We start from the raw sequence: 18,745 nt of genomic DNA on the forward strand, positions 1-18,745 counted from the left end.
TATATAATGCACAGTGTGTGTAGTTTGTGTATATGTAGTGAATGCAGAGTGTGTGTAGTGTGTGTATATAGTGAATGCAGAGTGTGTGTAGTGTGTATATATAGAGAATGCAGAGTGTGTGTAGTGTGTATATATAGTGAATGCAGTGTGTGTAGTGAGTATATATAGTGAATGCAGAGTGTGTGTAGTGTGTATATATAGTGAATGCAGAGTGTGTGTAGTGTGTATATATAGTGAATGCAGAGTGTGTGTGTATATTGAATGTAGAGTGTGTGTATATTGAATGTAATGTGAATGCAGTGTGTAGTGTGCGTAATGTGAATGCAGTGTGTAGTGTGCGTAATGTGAATGCAGTGTGTAGTGTGCGTAATGTGAATGCAGTGTGTAGTGTGCGTAATGTGAATGCAGTGTGTAGTGTGCGTAATGTGAATGCAGTGTGTAGTGTGCGTAATGTGAATGCAGTGTGTGTAGTGTGCATAAAAACGAATTTAGTGTGTTTGTGTGTATATAATGAATGCAGAGTGTGTGTGTGTGTATATAATGAATGCAGAATGTGTGTGTATATAATGAATGCAGTGTATATGTGTTTGTGTAGTGTGTGTATATAACGAATGCAGAGAGTGTTTGTGTAGTGTGTGTATATAATGCAGAGTGTGTTTGTGTAGTGTGTGTATATGATGAATGCAGTGTGTGTGTGTGTGTTTGTATAGTGTGTTTCTGAAAGGATGTAATTTGTGTAAAATGGGTGGGGCATTTTTAAATTTGTATGTTTCATTTTTTTTTTGTCCCCCCTCCCTGCTTGTTACCTGGCCAGGGAGGGGGGATATAGTATTCCCTGATGGTCCAGTGGCAGGTACTGAGCAGTGGGGGGGCCCCGCAGCAAGCTGTTAATTACTTCCCAGCATCTCCCTTCAGCAACCTGTCTAAATCTTGCGGTCTTCATGCCTCGCGGAGCGTTGCCATGGTAACCCGTGGCAATGCTCTGCGGCCGCGGGACTCGCGAGATTTACACAGGGAGCTGAAGGGAGATGCTGGGAAGTAATTAACAGCTTGCTGCGGGCACCCCAGGACCGCCGGGCTTGTAATGGGCCCGGCGGTTCTGTTATGTATTATCGTCAATATCGGTATCTCTATTGGCCGATACAGATATTGCAGAAAATACCAAATATCGGCCGGTAATATCTCAAAGGATTTTAGATTGAATGAAAATTTGACTATGTCCGTGAGGTTATTCCATAATTGCAGATCGAGCCACTTTAATTTTGCATTTGCTAAATAAAGTTCCTGTACTAGATCGGAGGTAGGAACAGCTAGGGAGAGCATTCTACTCAGATAGCGTGGGAGCTTCCCAGAAAAGCTATTAAACACAAGGCTGGAAATATGAAGTGTGTGTTGGGATTCCAGCGATAACCAGATTAGCTCTTTCAACAGGTCACAATGGTGGGTCATGTAATTACATTGTAGTACAAAGCGGCAGGACAAATTATACAATGTATTACGCTTATAAAAGGTGGGCTTGTGGCGCAGGTGCATACACTACATCCCCATATTCAATAACTAGCATTAAAATTTGTTGCACTAGCTTTTTTTTTACTGTAGAGCTTAGGCAGGATTTGTTTCTATACAGGGCACCAAGTTTTGGATAAAGTTTTGAAGAGATTTTTCAATGTGAAGGCCAAAAGATAGATTAGGGTCTAGCAACATCCCTAGAAATTTCAAAGAACAGAATGCGGTCAATGTGCTATTTGAATATGTTCTGATGCACAGTTGGGAATTTTGTAATTTACGGTAGGTTGTTCCAAAGCTTATTGTGACAGTTTTGTCAGTGTTTAGGCACTGCATAAGCCGGCTATTCCGTCCATGTGATCGCGAAGACCCCGCCATCACATGACCCGGATGGGGCAGAGGGGGACTGTCTGAGCTCCCAGGCAGTCCCCAAGATCGCGACCGCCGGCAGGGGGATCGGCGGGGACCTGGCGAATACAAAGGACGGCGGGGACGTTTATGCCGCCCTGCGGTGTTTAGGACCACCCCCGACAGGAAGGCATAAAATGGGGTAAAATTACTGGCAATTCTCCCTTTAGTAAATAACATTCCCTGTGTGATTATGATTTAAAAGACCACATAAGTCTTAATTGCCAGAGGCCAAAATCACAGTGAGAAGCACGGAAGCGCCTCTAGCGGCTGTCAATGAGACAGCCACTAGAGGCTGGATTAACCCATTTATAAACATAGCAGTTTCTCTGAAACTGCTATGTTTACAGCAGGCAGGGTTAATCCTAGATGGACGTGGCACCCAGACCACTTCATTAAGCTGAAGTGGTCTGGGTGCCTATAGTGGTCCTTTAACAACAACAATGTTGGACAGCACTGGGGGGCAAACACTCACAAACCTCAAACCCTAAGCAGAAAAATATGGGAACACACAAGTGATCACTTACCTAAGTAATGCCATTTTGTTTAGACCCTCTATGCTGAAACCATCTCTGGAAAGAAGGTTACTGAGCTGCAGTTCTTGATTATCTGCCAGTCTCAAAAGGCGGCTCAATTCTTGCTGCTGTAAAGTTCTGACCTGTTGCTCCATTTCTTCAGGTGTAAGGGGGCTGCTGGAATAGGTGCCAGAGTTATATTGTGCAGGCTGAGCAGGATATCCAGGATAGTAAGCACCTGGATACATGCCATTGGTGGGACTCATGGAATATGGCATCGAGAAACCATAATGATAGGGTTGGCGACTGTAGTAATATGGATTATCAGAGTTCTGGAATTTGTAATACGATGGCTGAGGAACACCATGGTAAGCATCACCCTGTGAGGAGGGTGCGGATTCATCATCAGTGTCCAGAAAATGAAGCTGAGGGGTCTGATTCTTCAAAGCAGGTTTTTGTTCTGGGTTGTTTGGATCCCAGAGCCGCCGGCTAGCTTCCCCACGGCCTCTGCCCCGAACCCCTTTACTGCTTGATGCACTAAAGAGTGGCTTTGTAGTACTGTGATTGGAATCTTGCATTCCTGCAGAATTGGAGGAAAGATCTGTATTGGCAGGAAGAACAAGAATGCCCCTTCCTTTCCCCCTTGGTTCTGAAGAATTCTCTCTCACTTGTTCTCTGTTAAAGTTTGCATTTTGGCGACTGTTGCTCTTTTCCCCTCTCCTGTTATTCCTTTCTTCATTTGCGAAAGAGCGGTGTGTAGAGTCCCCTTGGGTTGTCACTCCTCTATTATTTCTGTTGTCTGATCTTCTATCACTGCCTGTCTTGGATGGCCAACCTTTATCGGTGGGAGTTTGTTTCTTTTCCATATTTCTATTTGGCAGTGAAATCTCTACCCATTCTCCCCCATCCTCTTCAAATGAGTCAGTTGATGAAAGAGACATTTGCTTTTTCATGCGTACCTTTTCTTTCCGATCTACAACTGTTTTACCCTTGTCTTGACGCTTCTTGCTTCCGTCAACAATGAGAGCATCTTCACTGCTGTTATTGCTTCCAGCAGAGCTCGTGCTGCAATTTCTCGTACGTGTCCTGCGTTTGTCAGAATGGGAGTAACGTTTAGTTGAACTAGACTTCCGGTCGTCTTTTCCAGGCCTTGACATATCCTCCACAACTTTGTTACTTTTCTCTTTGTCAGTCTTCTTGGATTTCTCAGTCTTATTGGCTTTACTGCCATCATTACAATAGGTCTCATGATTTTCAATCGGTGGATCTATCTTTTCAACCTCTTCCTCATCTACTATGTTCAGCTGTTCTATTTTTCTCACATAATCTTCCTTTGTTGTTTCACACACAGATTCTTTTGTAGGAGTTTGGTTGCGTCTTCCTGGCTGGTAAATTTGCCTGTCTGGTTTTTTGGCTCTTCTGGTGATCTTTCGTTCTTGACTGTTCTGCTCCAAATCATCCTCTTCATCTTGGATGTGATCAGTCAAGACGGAGGCTGGTGTCACTCCATTAACAGCAGAAGACCCTTTATCCTGGTCTTTCTCAATATGGTGGTTTTCAGAGTGGTTACCTCCAGATGGAGATATGTCAACTTTAGGCTTATTTCTCAGTCTGGACAGTCCAGGTTTATAGATTTCAATGTCTGGGTGTCTATTCTCTCTTCTCTGTCTAGGTTCTTTAGTTTCCTTCATGTTCTCTATGAAAAAGAAAGAAAAAACGTTCAGGAGTCTTCAAAAGCATAAATACCACTAGACTACACTTCAACAGTAATAATGTAAAAGTTTTACATAAGATAATCATGAAGCTAGAGTTTAAAAATATTTACACACACACCTCCACCTTTAGTCAGCATCACAGGTGTATTATTACCCATTCTAGAATAAGAGTTAATGTTGTGCATATTTAGCATCTGACATCAGCAAATGGCCCACACTGTCCTCGCCTCAGACCGTACCCTCTGGTATTCATGCCCAGTTTACGAACTGTTTAATCCAAAACATTTGAGGCTGGCACCCATTCTCTCTGCAAAACTATTTTCTCCAATGATCTAAGACTCAAGTACGAACATGATCTCTTAGGGTATACTAAACAAGGATCTAATGAAGACAGGAGCCCCACTACAAAGAAGGGAAATTAGCCTAACTGAGATTACCTCCAAATGAAAACATTCTAAGGTAATAGCAAGACAGATTTAAACTTTATTAGAAGTAAAGAATCAAAACACAAACAAAAAACGACAAACAATGTGTACCCCACTGTGAAGTGATTAAATTAGTCTAACCTAAGGCTAATTAGTAAGTTAAAAGAGAATGGGAAATATGCAGTTATATGAAAATACCTTAGTTTAAGCTTGAGACAAGATTTAAATCCTCTCTGCCACCAGCCACCTCCGGGCACCTTAACAACTTCATCGCAATTAAGTAGTTATTGTGCCCAGAGTGTTCATTTGAAAAAAATAATTTTCAAGAATTAAAGGATCACTATAGAGTCAGGAAAACAAAGTGGTTTTCCTGACACTATAGTGCCCTGAGGGTGCCCCCCTTCAGTTACTTACTTTAATCCAGCGCCGGGCTCCCTCAGTGCTGGTGACCTCTCCTCCCCCACCGACGTCAGTGGAGCCGAATGCGCATGCGCGGCAAGTGTTGCGGACGCATTCAAAGTGTCCATAGGAAAGCATTTTTCAATTGAAAAATGCTTTCCTATGGACACTCTGCATGATGGATGCAAAATTTGCATCCAGCGTCGCAGATGAGCCTCTGGTGGCTGTCCAGAAGACAGCCACTAGAGGCTGGATTAACCCCAAATGTTAACATAGCAATTTCTATGAAACTGGTATGTTTGCATCTGAAGGGTTAAAACCTGAGGGACCTGGCACCCAGACCACTTCATTGAGCTGAAGTGGTCTGGGTGTCTATAGTGTCCCTTTAAAAACAGAGTTGAATAATATAAAATGTGTATAAACAACCCAAGTAATATTGTGGTTTTTGAGATTTGGGCAAACACTTTGAAGAACATTATACCACAACCCTCCTATCTCCCAAAATACCATTTGGTTTACGTCTAATTTAAAACAAAGTTAAATTATTTCCACTGCCTGCACCAAGAAAAGCAAGTGGAAGACCTGCTACATGCATAAGTTGGACAAAACTGATATTGAGAAGCAGGAACTAAGCATTCTGGTTAGATAACAGACAGCTCTGAGGGGAGTTCGAGCAGCAAGAATTTTTACAGAGCTGAGAGTCTACATGGTCAGGGATGTGGATTTTTTTTTTTTTTTTTTTTTTAAATCTACTTGTCCAGAGGACTAGTGTGCTAGCCCTATATACTTGCCCTGACTCAATATTTACAACATGGCTATTTTTGCCTCTGTTTTGTCATTTGGATTTATTTTGCAAAAATCAGAGGCTTGCGAATTACCCTGAGTGTTTTACCCCTTTTTCATAGTGTGTGCAGTGAGTGCTGGTTGAATGTCATGTGCGTGTTGGCTGTGTGTGCAGAGTATTGACTGCTTGGTGCAAGTGTGGTGTGTTCTGGCTTTATGTTATGTGATGTGTGTGCGCGCTGGCTGTATGTGGGTTGTGACACACTAACCCATACACAAATACACTGCACACTGACACACAGACCCAAACACACAAACGACACATTCTCTGACACTCAAACACAGCATAGAAATCACTATTGGGGTCATCGCAAAAAATACATAGAACCCAAGAGAGTGACAGACCCCCTTAAACAATGAATGAGTGACCCCAGACACACACAACTGGTGCTTTATTGCGCAGGACGATGCCTCTGCATTCGGATTACACTACTATCCAAACACAAACAGCAGCTAATTTTATTACATGACAAGAGGCTTCCTATTTTGCATAAACTTTCTTTACTTTATGCCTCCAGCAGCACAAGTCAATCAAACAAATGAAAAAAGTTTTAACCAGAGTGTGACGAAACCAACCTCGCCACTGAGAACTGGAGAAGCCTGGTTGCCCGCCTGCTGCCTTTGGACTATGGCCCTGGGAGATTGGGCCCTTTACAAACAGTATTCGGCCCTAACAGAGTGCATGTCACTCATTCTGGCCCTTTAAATACAGTGGGGCCATTCGGTACTTGCCCTGTGTGAGCAGTGATACCCCCCAGATAGCTATGCCATGGAGCCTATTCATATAATGAAAGACTATGGGAAAGACTTTGGCTCCATGGCAATTAAACTGTATTTGTGTGGTCTGCGTGCCATTCACCTAATAATGTGCACGCAGACCTGAGCTATCTGGGGATATGTTAAATGTCTGTGTTTAATGTATAAAAAGTGACTTTATGTATTTTAAAGAGTTTTATGTTGTTTTGCAACCATGTGGTTAATGGAGTCTGCCTCTAGTCCTGGATAATTAGATTTCCTCTCCAATTATCTCCAGGGCAGAAGGGAGGAAGCCAGGATGCATTGTGGGGATGTTTTACTTTTACTGTTTGAGCCAGAAGGAACAAAAGATACTTTTAGTAACTTTTTAACCCCTGGTCGGATTCATGCCATTTTTTAATATGTTGTTCCCCTGAATGGATTGATTGTGGATATGTATTTTTATGTGAATGTGATGTATGGTTGTAAAGTTATGAAAGTTGTGTAAAAGTATATTTTGAACTGTACACATAATGGGATTAAGTGTCACACTAAGGGGAGGGGATGTGTGGGAGGTAACATCTATGTTATTGGTTATTTTATGCCTCCCCCTGGGTGTGGCCTGTATGTGTACTCATGTAATAAAAACCAGGCTGGGTGCCCAGCACCTCAGACCACTGCTTGACCTTCAACACGGAGCCTTGTCTCGTTCTTGGGGGGATTCACTGTATGCTGTTGGAGATTTGACTGCTAGGAGTGTAAGCTGATGTCTGCTTTTCCTATTCATCTGCTAGCAGCTATTTGTGAGGTTCCAGCTGGAGTGCTACCTTATTCACCTATATCCAGTTCGTGAGTTCTGATGTTCTGCAGTAGCTGTGCCTTTCTGAGGAAAGGGGATTATCGCCTAAACTGGGTTTTATCCTCTTGTATGCTGAAACGGTCCGTTACACAGAGTCCAGCACATCATGTATATAAGTCTCTGACAGGCGTTCCATTTCCTCTTTCTTTGCTGCTCCAGCCAGGCACAGGTCAGGGTAATTTTTTCTAACCTTGTTCTAATATTTCCATTTATTACTATTAGGTTTTCAGTAGATGCTTACATTTTTATATTAATGTGTGTTTTCTTACACTAATTTTCATATCCTTGCCCTGCTCTCCTGTCTGCTCACCCTCTGCTATCCGGTCAGCCCCTTTCTTTCCTCCGCAATCGCGGCGTTTTACCGTGAACGCGATATTATTCAGGGGTATACATTGGTGATTCTGGGGGGTCTGAGCGGGTGGTGGGAGCTAGGAGCACTTGGGCACGCGTTGGCGGCCAACGATCGCTGCTTCAAACGATCGCGGACCGCACCTCGGTTTAGGCCGTGAACGGCGGCCATCTTGGATCTTGCGGACCGCGAGATCCAAGTCTGCCATTTTACCTGCTGAAAGACCGTGATTCAAACGGTCTTTTTCTATGTATTTTGTTCATCCCCAGTACCACTACTCTCAGCCAAATGCAAATATAGTGATTATCAATCTAGCATCAGCTACAGCTTGCCCATATAGGAGCTGCCAGTTATGGCAGCATAGGGTGAAATACCCTCATTCAAGTTAAGCACCAAATGTTTACACTCTATCAATTAACAGTGCCATCATTCTAGAGTGTACTATTCCAGAGGTGACCCCTCTGATTGGGGTGACCCCCCATAAGCACATTAATTACTAATATTGAAGGGGTGATCCGCCTACGCTGGGTGACCCCCAGACGTGTGCTATACTCGCACCAGTGCCATAAACAGTTCGGGGTGACCCCCCTAGATTATATTGCACGTGTAAATTACAGGCACCCTCCACACTACGATTGGGGTGACCCGTAAATTTATCCTACTCTACGGAGACGGGACCTATTGCAGTAGGTCTCCTCTGGGCTATGATAATTGGGTGAACCCCATATCATTATAAGGCGATACAGCCGAAACGGACTGTCCATATTTATGACCGCTCATCCCGGTCTCACTGAGGGTGACACCCTCATTAGCCCATTATCAAAGGCACCGGTGCTATACACAGACAGACTTATCAATCACCAGATTGGGTCTATTAAATACACTGGGTGAACCCCAGTCGTAAGTGGAAAACCACATTATTGTGATTACTACTATTACTTCGGGACCTGAACCTATTCTGTCTTCCACAGACAGAGAAATCTACGGCCATAAAAAAATGAGCGAATCTTCACAACCAACCCCACCCGACTTCCAGTCGATGATTAGCTCAGAGGTGGCAGCCTCGATGGAGAAGGCTATAGCCAAATTATTGGTCCAAAACCCAAATGGGGACCCTGACACTAAAGACCCAGATAGGTCTACAGGGGAGATTGCCACTTCTAAACGGCACTGGAAAGGCAGTGGTCCAGCCCCCCGGAAAGCGAAGGGCAAGGCTCCACTGAAGAAAAGCCGCCAGATGGAAAGCCAGAGCCCGTCAACCTCTCCAATGACATCCTCCGACGAGGAGGAACATACTCCTCCACCCTCAATGGAGGTTATGGATGAGTGGAGAGCAGAGGACTCTCTCTCCGAGGAGGAGGACTGGCAGGACATGCCCCGCGAAGACCCTGGGTCGATGAGAGAGACACCCATCACGGGCTAAGAAAGTCTTGCATGCAGGCAGATAACACGGAGGAGGGCTCTTTTCTAGACCCCCAAGGCAAGCCTATGTTCGACCCCCGTACAATCCGCCATCCTAGGTCGTCAGAATGGGGTCTGCAGGACCACCTGACCCAATTCATCCATTTTTGGCTGAGACAGCCTATGGAAAGGGAAGTGCGTGCAAGACTAAGGGCCGAATGCCTGAGACCCATACTGCCGGACAAGATTGCACACACCCCAGAATTCGATACCACTGTGGTTTTATTCATGTCCCGAGCAGGCTGTGACCCTCGTAAAGGCATTGAAAAGGGCCTCAAGGCCTCCCAAGACAAGCTACTGGACATGCTGGGCCCACTAGCCAGAATTTTATATCTAGCGGATGGAGCGCTCACTAGAGGCAATAGCCTAGAAGCCCACGACATCCGGGAATGGGCACAACGTGCTATTTGCATGTTGGGCAACACAAATGCCGCTATATGTACGGAGAGACGCAAGGCTGCGTTGCTAAAGATGGATCCCAAACTCCTAGAGCTCGGCAAAAAGGAATTGGGACCACTGGCGAATGACCAACTTTTTGGGGATTCGTTCATCAGTGAATTGGAGAAACACGTGAATCTGTTCACTACGTTGAGTAAAGCACAGACTTCGATCAAGCAAGTTTTCCGCAACCCAGCACCTCATAGAGGGGTTTTCGGCAGGGCTGGTCGCCAACGGGGCCGAGCCACCAGCCGTTTCTGGCCTGCAGGCCCCAGGAACCAAGCAACTCAAGCTTTCTTCCCATCATCAAGACCACCGTTTTCTAGAGGATCATTCCGCCCCAGAGGAGCTCGTACCCGCGGTCGCGGGCGCTTCAATACAGGTGAGCACCCTCACAACTAATGTATTCCCAGTCACATGTAACTGCAGGCAGACTGTCTCTCTTTTCGCAGAATTGGGAAAAGATATCCTCAGACGCATGGATCCTACAAACAATTATGGGTTACGAGATCGATTTTACGGACACACCCATCCAATCACGTCGCCCAACACCAATACGGACGTCGGCGAAGCAAGTGAAGCTCATAGACGACAAAATCCAAAACCTATTCCTCAAGGGAGCAGTTGAATTCGCCCCAGACGACACGGGTTTTATCAGCACCATATTCGTAATCCAAAAGAAGACGGGAGATTTTCGACCCGTCATCAACTTGCGACAACAAAACACATTCGTCACTTACAGACATTTCAAAATGGAGGGCATACACCTTCTCAGAGACTTGCTCCAGGAACACGACTGGTTCACTCGACTGGACTTAAAAGATGCTTACCTATCGGTCCCGATAGCCCATACCAGCCGTCCTTTCCTTCGATTCCACTGGAGGGAACGCACATGCCAATTCACACGCCTTCCGTTCGGCCTCAGTTCAGCCCCGTGGTGTTTCACGAAGCTACTGAAACCGGCCATGGCACATCTAAGGAGCATGGGTATCCGTTGCCTGATATACCTGGACGACTTACTGATTTTCTGCAAAGACGCATCCAGACTTCAATCGCAGACGAAATTTATAATGCACTTTCTGGAATCATTAGGCTTCATTGTGAACAGAGAGAAGTCATCACTCTCTCCATCAAGAACCGTCCAATTTCTCGGATTCGAGATAGACTCTGTCACATGCACACTACGCCTTCCCAAATCGAAGATTGCGAACATTCGCAAGGAGATACGACGGTTCCTACGACAAGACACAGTCCCTCTACGACTCCTGGCCAGGATAGTCGGACGGTTGTCGGCTTCGATACAAGCAATCTTCCCGGGACCCCTTCACTACCGGGCCATGCAAAGACTAAAATCTCACCACCTAAGACGAGGACATTCTTACGATCACCGGATCAAGATATCTTCAGAAGTTCGGTCAGAACTCCACTGGTGGCTCCTCCACATGGAGGCCTGGAACGGCAGAGCCACATTCGGCTCAAACCCGGACTTCATTCTAGAATCGGATGCCAGCCTGTGGGGCTGGGGAGCCCACTACGCACAGGCATCCACGGGAGGACCTTGGTCAGAAGAAGAAAAGCTATTACATATCAATTGCCTAGAACTGATAGCCGGCTCTTTAGCTATCCGCAGTCTGGCCAAAAATATGTCAAATTGCTGCATACTTTTACGCATGGACAATATATCTGCAGTCCAATACGTAAATCGCCTGAGGGAGCCAGGTCACGAGCTTTGACAGAAGCGACAAAGGACATATACCGTTTTTGCCTTCCCCGCAACATAACTATCAAAGCAGAATACCTACCGGGTCTCGACAACCTCACAGCAGATTGGTTCTCACGTCATTGGCGGGACAACAGCGATTGGCACCTGGACACAACAATCTTCAACTGGGTGAGAGCAGTCACGCACGAATACACAACTACCAAGATACTACAGCTGGCTACCAGACCCACAGAGCGAAGCAGTAGATGCATTTCTGCAACAATGACCCCCGGTCGGAGCATATGCGTTTCCACCGTTTTCGATGCTGGCAAGGGTACTTCACAAACTACGCACGTTCCAGACATCGTTGATACTAACAACACCTCTATGGAGAAGTCAGGCATGGTTCCCAGATCTACTGGAATTGTTGCAGGATCACCCACTGGTCATACCAACATTCCCCATGCTCCTCACGAACCCGAGAGGGGAACCTCATCCACTAATTCTGCAAGAACGCCTAGAATTAGTAGTTTGGACTCTTTCAGGGGATCTTGGGCAATCCCAGGCCTATCGCAAACGACTAAAGACCTACTATGGGATTCATGGGCACCAGGTACAAGACGTAGCTACATGGCAGCATGGAATATATGGGACCGCTGGTGTATGGAAAGGGACCTCGATCCCTTTACTGCACCTATCCTGACCATACTAAATTTTTTGTCCAACCTATTCTCCACCGGAAAATCATACAGATCTATTAATGTCACACGCTCCGCTATCTCTGCGGCTCATGTTCCTATTAACGGTGCCCCAGTGGGCCAGGAAGCCTTAGTGTGTCGGCTATTACGAGGCATGAAATTAGCCAGACCACCGGCTCCAAAATACAACCAATTATGGGATGTGGATGTAGTTATCCGTTTCATCCGGGACTGTCCGGACAACGCGGCCCTTTCGATCCGTCAATTGGCAGCCAAACTTACACTGCTGTTATGTCTGGTCTCCTTCCGTCGTGTTTCGGACGTTCAGGCATTCGACGTGGATGGCTTCTCTATAACCCCCGGTGTTACGTTTTCGGTTTCCCGCAGGACTAAGACTGATTCTAAGTCCGTGTCCTATCCGTTTTTCCTGGCGGTTCCTCACCTCTGTGTTGTCAACACGCTACTCCGTTATGTGGAGGTTACAGCACCTCTTCGATCCTCCGGAACAACTGTTAATTTCATATACCAAACCAGTTACCACTACTACATTAGCCAGATGGATTAGATGGTTACTATCTCTAGCTGGAATAGACACTAGTTTTGGGGCCCATTCGGTTCGAGGGGCGGCGGCATCCAGAGCCCTTTCGGCGGGAGCCTCCTTGACAAACATTTTGCGTACAGCAGATTGGACTAGAGAGAATACCTTCAGAATTTTCTACTTTCGCTAGTCTTCGCACGCGGCCTTCTCGTTTTTACCTCAGCGTTAAAAATGCAAAATAGGAAGCCTCCTGTCATGTAATAAAATTGTAGATTATGCCTACGTAGTGTACAGAGAATCTTAATTTTAATAATGACAGGAGGCGGGTATTTTCCCTCCCTATACTCTTTGGGACACTTTATTCTTCTCTATTTTGTATTAGTTACTTCTAGTTACACATACAGATTATAGGTAAAAACTAGGCTAAAACGTTAAGATTACACGACATCAGACAGCGTTCAGGTCACTTAAAATTATCATTATACGAGGTACACAGGGTCATACTTCTTTAAGAAATACTAATCATATTACGTTGATTAAGTCTCAAGGCTAAGAATGTAATAATATGTGGACATCAGTTGATTTCCCACACCTTTCACTTGTCTATCTTTTTCAGCATAACCGCACGTCATACGACGAAAATCGGATTATCAGGACGTTTTTCCAGTTCCACAACCCAAGTTATCAAGTTTTCTACAGTTCAAGTTTTTCGTTAGATTCATGGAAGTTTCTACAGACACAGTTACACCAAAGAAAGAGGAAATTGAATGCCTGTCAGAGACTTATATACATGATGTGCTGGACTCTGGTTGGTTAAAACTTTTTTTCATTTGATTGATTGACTTGTGCTGCTGGAGGCATAAAGTAAAGAAAGTTTATGCAAAATACTCGCCTCCTGTCATTATTTAAATTAAGATTATCTGTACACTACGTTAGCATAATCTACAATTATATGACATCAGCATTTATTTGTAGACATGATACTTCAAAACGTTCCATGGGATATTTCACTAAACGTTAAAGAAAATAGCTAAAAAAGTTACAGAACTTTAGCACTCAATCAACATATACCAGAAAACACAGTGGGTACTACTTTGATTGATGTATATAACAAGTTGTGGCAAAAAGCAACACATCATACAACCTATAGAATCTTGCCATTTTCTATCAGCCATTCACTTGTAATGATTAACTGGAACATGCACAGTAGACACCTATGGCATCTCACTGCACACACCAAGATCATCTATGGAAGATAATGCAATCTTGTGGGATCTTCCATAGACACCTATTTAGTACTTCCACCAGATGATTCTTCCAGTATATACTACCCATTTAGTAAACTAGTATTTTCCCATAAAACCTTCTGCTCGTACACTTTCAAACTATTATTGTTAATAGTTCTAAACAAGGTAGAAGACCTGAGATAGCCCTTTCTTGAAGAGAACCAAGAATTAGTAAAGATGGATAACTAATTACCGGTAGCCAAATATTATTACTCATCAAGTGTGACAACTCCAATTACCGGCTGTAAACGTTCAGCAATCAGAGGACACTTTCAGCCAATTAATACAGTCTAAACCTGGTATATGTATAATATGGAAAGTATAAAATTCTGTTTTAACAAACCAACTCTGATCAGGGCAGTTGCCCCTAACGCAAGCAAGGTAATTGCCAAAAGATTGATAAATGGTTTGAGAGATTACAGATGGCACCCAGGGACTCCTTTCATTATAACCACTACAGTTTGCTATAGCCGTTATAGTGCGCCTTAGAGTGTGTCCTTTTAACAGGAAACTAGAGTGAGTATGCTACGATTTCTTAAAGCTGGGTATTTTAGTGTTGAGTTTGCAGGTCTATAAACTTTTCACAATTTTAACACCCTGATTTTATAACAAGACACGGAGGCTCATATTGCATATCCCTTTCTTTACTGTTGACAAATAGCAGCAAAGGAAACATACAGAATGAAAAAAGAATGAACATGTGATAACGTAGGCCCCTCCCCCTCAGGTCCCAGTATAACAGGCAGCACTTCCCTTCCATTTCCCTCTTTCTTTGCTGCTCTGACACAAAGATAAGTACATGCCATATTTTCTCTTATATACTATTCATTGATAATTTAATGGATTTTATTTAATTTGTATTTATTTAGTCTTTTATTTCGAAGGTTAATAATTGTGTCGTTATACACTAGCCTCAGGGCCCAGACCTCCCCTGCTTATGTAACCTTGTCTGTTTCTTCTGCTCGAGCGCCTCTCTGCGCACTTCTTCTTGTTTCATTATTCCTCCGCGTAGCTTGCGGGTGCCGCGAATCCCGCGAGATTCCCGGCGGCCATTTTCTGTCATTCTGTCCCTACCTCTTAGTGTGTCGCTGGTCTGGGCCCTGGTGAGAGCGTTTTTCCTTTGCTTAGATTGTTTGGGTGACTAACCCATACGTCCTTGATCATGCCTAAACCCAGACTATCTACTGGGTCCGCTCACTCTGGGGAGTCGGATTCCCCAGTAATCAGAACTGAGGCCCCTGTCACCTCAGATATTTCGCCTTCTATGGCGGATGGGACTACCCAACCCGATGGACCACAGTTTCTGGCGCTACAGCGCTCGGTGACAGACGCCATTATGGCTGCTATGGGGTCTATGTCCTCCACCCTCTCCCACACCATTTCACAAGCCCTCTTGCCCCGTCCTTCAGACGAGCAACTCTCGGGCACCTTGACACCCCAGGGAGAGGTATCTAAAGGGGACTTCAAAAAGGCTGCCCGTAAATCTAAACACTCCTCTGCCTCCAGAAACACCATGACTGGCGTACCTTCGGTCGCCCCAGAAAGCGTGTCCCATCCACGCAAAAGAGCCTTTCCGCGCCAGGCAGAACGGGCGCGGCTTTGGAAATGTGCTAGAGCACAGATTGAGAGCGGCACCGACTCAGAAATCGGGTCAAATGAGGAGGCTATGAATGAGTCAGATTCCGACTCTGATGCGGATTCCGCCGATGGCGCTCTCGACCTCCTTTCCTCTGCTCAGGCAGAGATGCCCGGAGGCGAGACGGGGACCAGGAACCCTGCGGCTGCGGGGCCATCCCTCGTGGATCCTTCGGGGGTCCCACTCTTCGATCCGGATGACCTTCATCATCCGAGGTCGGCGGAGTGGCTCCCAGCCGACCACGTTGCCACATATCTGGAAAATTGGGTCAGAAAACCCTTAAGCAAGCCGGCCCGCAACAAATTGAGGGCGGAGTGTCCTAGGCCTCTGGTGCCTAACAAGGTGTGTGACACCCCAGAGGTTGATCCAAAAATGACCCAGTTCCTCACTAAACTGGGCTGGAACCCCCGTAAAGGACTAGAGTCCGCTTTGAAGTCCTGCCAGGACAAGCACCTGGACATATTCGGGCCTTTGGCCAAATTATTTGACTTGGCGGAAGACGCCAGAGCGGAGAACCGCATGGTCGACCCTGAAGACCTTAGAGGTTGGGTCCAGAGAGCAATTTGTATTGCTGGGAGCGTAAATACCTCCCTGTCTATTGAAAGGCGTAAAGCCATATTGTTCAAAATTGAGCCAAAACTAGCCAACCTCGCCCTTACGGAGGCGGGCAAAGACGCCCAAGGACTCCTCTTCGGAGACTCCTTCATCAAAGACTTGGGACGTTATGTGGGGGCATTCACGGCTCTAGACAAGGCCCAGGCCTCCATGAGGCGAGTATTCCAGGGGCGGGTCTCTACCAGGGCCGGCAGAAGCAGGAGCCGTCTGTCCGGCCGCAACTATCCCCAATCCCGTGGCACGGGAAGAGGCTCCTTTCAACAGTATCACCAATACCAGGAGACCTCCCGCCCCATGTTTTTTCCATCCCGTGGACGTCAATGGCGATCCAGAGGCCTTCGGAGTAACCCAAACTCCAGACGACCATACGGTGAGTTGCCTTCTACCACACATTTCTTCTCCGGGTTACATAGGGGGCAGACTCCAACATTTTTTCCCAGCCTGGTCACAAATCACTTCAGATCCCTGGGTACTGGCCACTATTCAGGGCTTCCATATAGAACTCACCTGCCGCCCTACACACATTCCCCCTCCTCGACCGATCCGCTTTTCCATCCAGGATCGCGGTCGGATCGACGAAGAACTTTCATCCCTCCAGTTCAAAGGGGCTATCGAACTAGCACCCCCCAGCCCTGCGGGCGTAATAAGCAATATCTTCCTAGTGGAAAAGAAAGGCGGCCAATCGAGGCCAGTCATAAATTTGCGCCCCCTCAATGCCGTAGTCAGGTACCGCCATTTCAAGATGGAGGGTATTCACCTGCTAAGGGATCTCCTCCTCCACGGAGACTGGCTAGCGAAACTAGACCTAAAAGACGCGTACCTGACAGTGCCAATAGCGGAGGCCTCTCGGGACCTCCTACGCTTTTACTGGCGACACGAAATATGGCGATTCACCTGTCTGCCCTTTGGCCTATCCTCAGCCCCGTGGTGTTTCACAAAACTTCTACGGCCCGTTATGGCCTGGCTACGCAGTCGAGGAGTTCGACTAATCGTCTACCTAGACGATATTCTACTCATGGCTCAGGAGCGCTCCACCCTCCTCTCACACCTACGACTAGCCATAAACCTCCTGTCACGCTTAGGTTTCATAATCAACTGGGAGAAGTCATGCCTGACCCCCGCCACCCGCTTGGAATTCCTAGGTTTCCAAGTGGATTCGGGGGCAGCGACGCTGAGTCTCCCGATATCCAAGATTCGTTCCATCCGCAAAGAATTGCGCAGGGCCCTTATCCGACCCCAGCTCACCTTACGCCAATTGGCACGCCTCATAGGCCTACTGGCCTCTTCAATCCAGGCCGTGTTCCCAGGCCCACTCCACTACCGAGCGCTACAGCGCCTAAAAATCGCTCACCTAAGAGCCGGAGCATCCTACGCAGACCTAGTCTCCCTGGACAACGAGACGAAAGACGAGTTGCGATGGTGGATTCTCAACCTGTCTGCGTGGAATGGCAAAGCCATCTTCGGCTTAACGCCGGAATTCACGATCGACTCGGATGCGAGTCTACACGGTTGGGGAGCCCACTGCGAGGGCATCTCAACTGGGGGCCGGTGGTCGGAGTCCGAAACCCGACTACATATCAATGCCCTGGAGCTTCTGGCAGGCTCCTTCGCCATCCGCAGCTTCGCCAAGGACCGTGCCCTATCATGTATTCGGCTCCGCATGGACAATGTTTCGGCGGTGAGATATGTCAACCACCTGGGTGGTACACAGTCGGCGGTCCTGGCCAGGTTGGCGAAAGATTTTTGGGAATTCTGCCTGGAGCGGAACCTGATGGTCTACGCAGAGTACTTACCTGGCCTACACAACGTCCAAGCGGACTGGGGTTCACGTTATCTTTCAGACACCAGCGACTGGAGATTAGCCAGGAAGGTGTTCTCCAACATATCATCTCTTTGGGGGCCATTTACCATAGACCTTTTCGCCTCCCGGCTCAATACTCAACTCCCACGCTTCTTCAGCTGGAGGCCGGACCCAATGGCGGAGGCAGTGGATGCCTTCCTACAAGAGTGGAAGGGAGGCCTCTTCTATGCCTTTCCCCCATTTTCCATGATCCCTCGCTCACTCCTGCAGACCCGCAAACACCGGGCGGAGCTAGTCATGGTCACCCCATTCTGGGAGACGCAGTCTTGGTTCCCCCAAATACTCGAGATGACGTTGGACTACCCTCGACTCCTGCCGGATCGCCACGACCTGCTACAAGACCCGACGGGTCGCTATCATCCCCTCCGGCTGGAGGGCTCTCTCCCACTTCTGGCGTGGCGAATCTCCGGGGACCCTGGGAAATCCAAGGAGTTTCGGACGCAACTAGACTCTTATTGGCGGCAGCATGGGCTCCCGGCACTAGACGGGCATATGGGTCAGCTTGGCGAGCTTGGGCTAGCTGGTGCATGGCTCGGAACGAGGATCCCGTTTCGGCCCCTGTAACAACGATCCTGCAGTTCCTGACGTCTCTCTTCGAAGCCGGTAAGGCTTACAGGACCATTAACCTTTACCGTTCCGCTATCTCGGCGATTCACCAAGGCTTCGAGGGCCGCCCCGCGGGACAACACCCTCTAGTGTGCCGACTCGTCAAGGGCTCTAGATTTTCAAGGCCACCCAGGCCCCGCTACTCCACGA

General features: G+C 46.8%; 1 protein-coding gene across 1 annotated transcript in view; it reads right to left on the reverse strand.

Annotated features, from left to right (window-relative positions):
• Window positions 1–18,745, reverse strand: part of SMG6 (SMG6 nonsense mediated mRNA decay factor) — a 226,104-nt gene that overhangs the window by 202,622 nt on the left and 4,737 nt on the right. Inside the window, exon 2 of the mRNA XM_063449948.1 lies at window positions 2,442–4,125. Within this exon, the coding sequence (XP_063306018.1) occupies window positions 2,442–4,125 (1,684 nt within the window). The remainder of the gene's footprint in view (window positions 1–2,441; window positions 4,126–18,745) is intronic.

Source organism: Pelobates fuscus, chromosome 1, assembly GCF_036172605.1.
Source record: "Pelobates fuscus isolate aPelFus1 chromosome 1, aPelFus1.pri, whole genome shotgun sequence".
NCBI classification, from domain to species: Eukaryota; Metazoa; Chordata; class Amphibia; order Anura; family Pelobatidae; genus Pelobates; species Pelobates fuscus.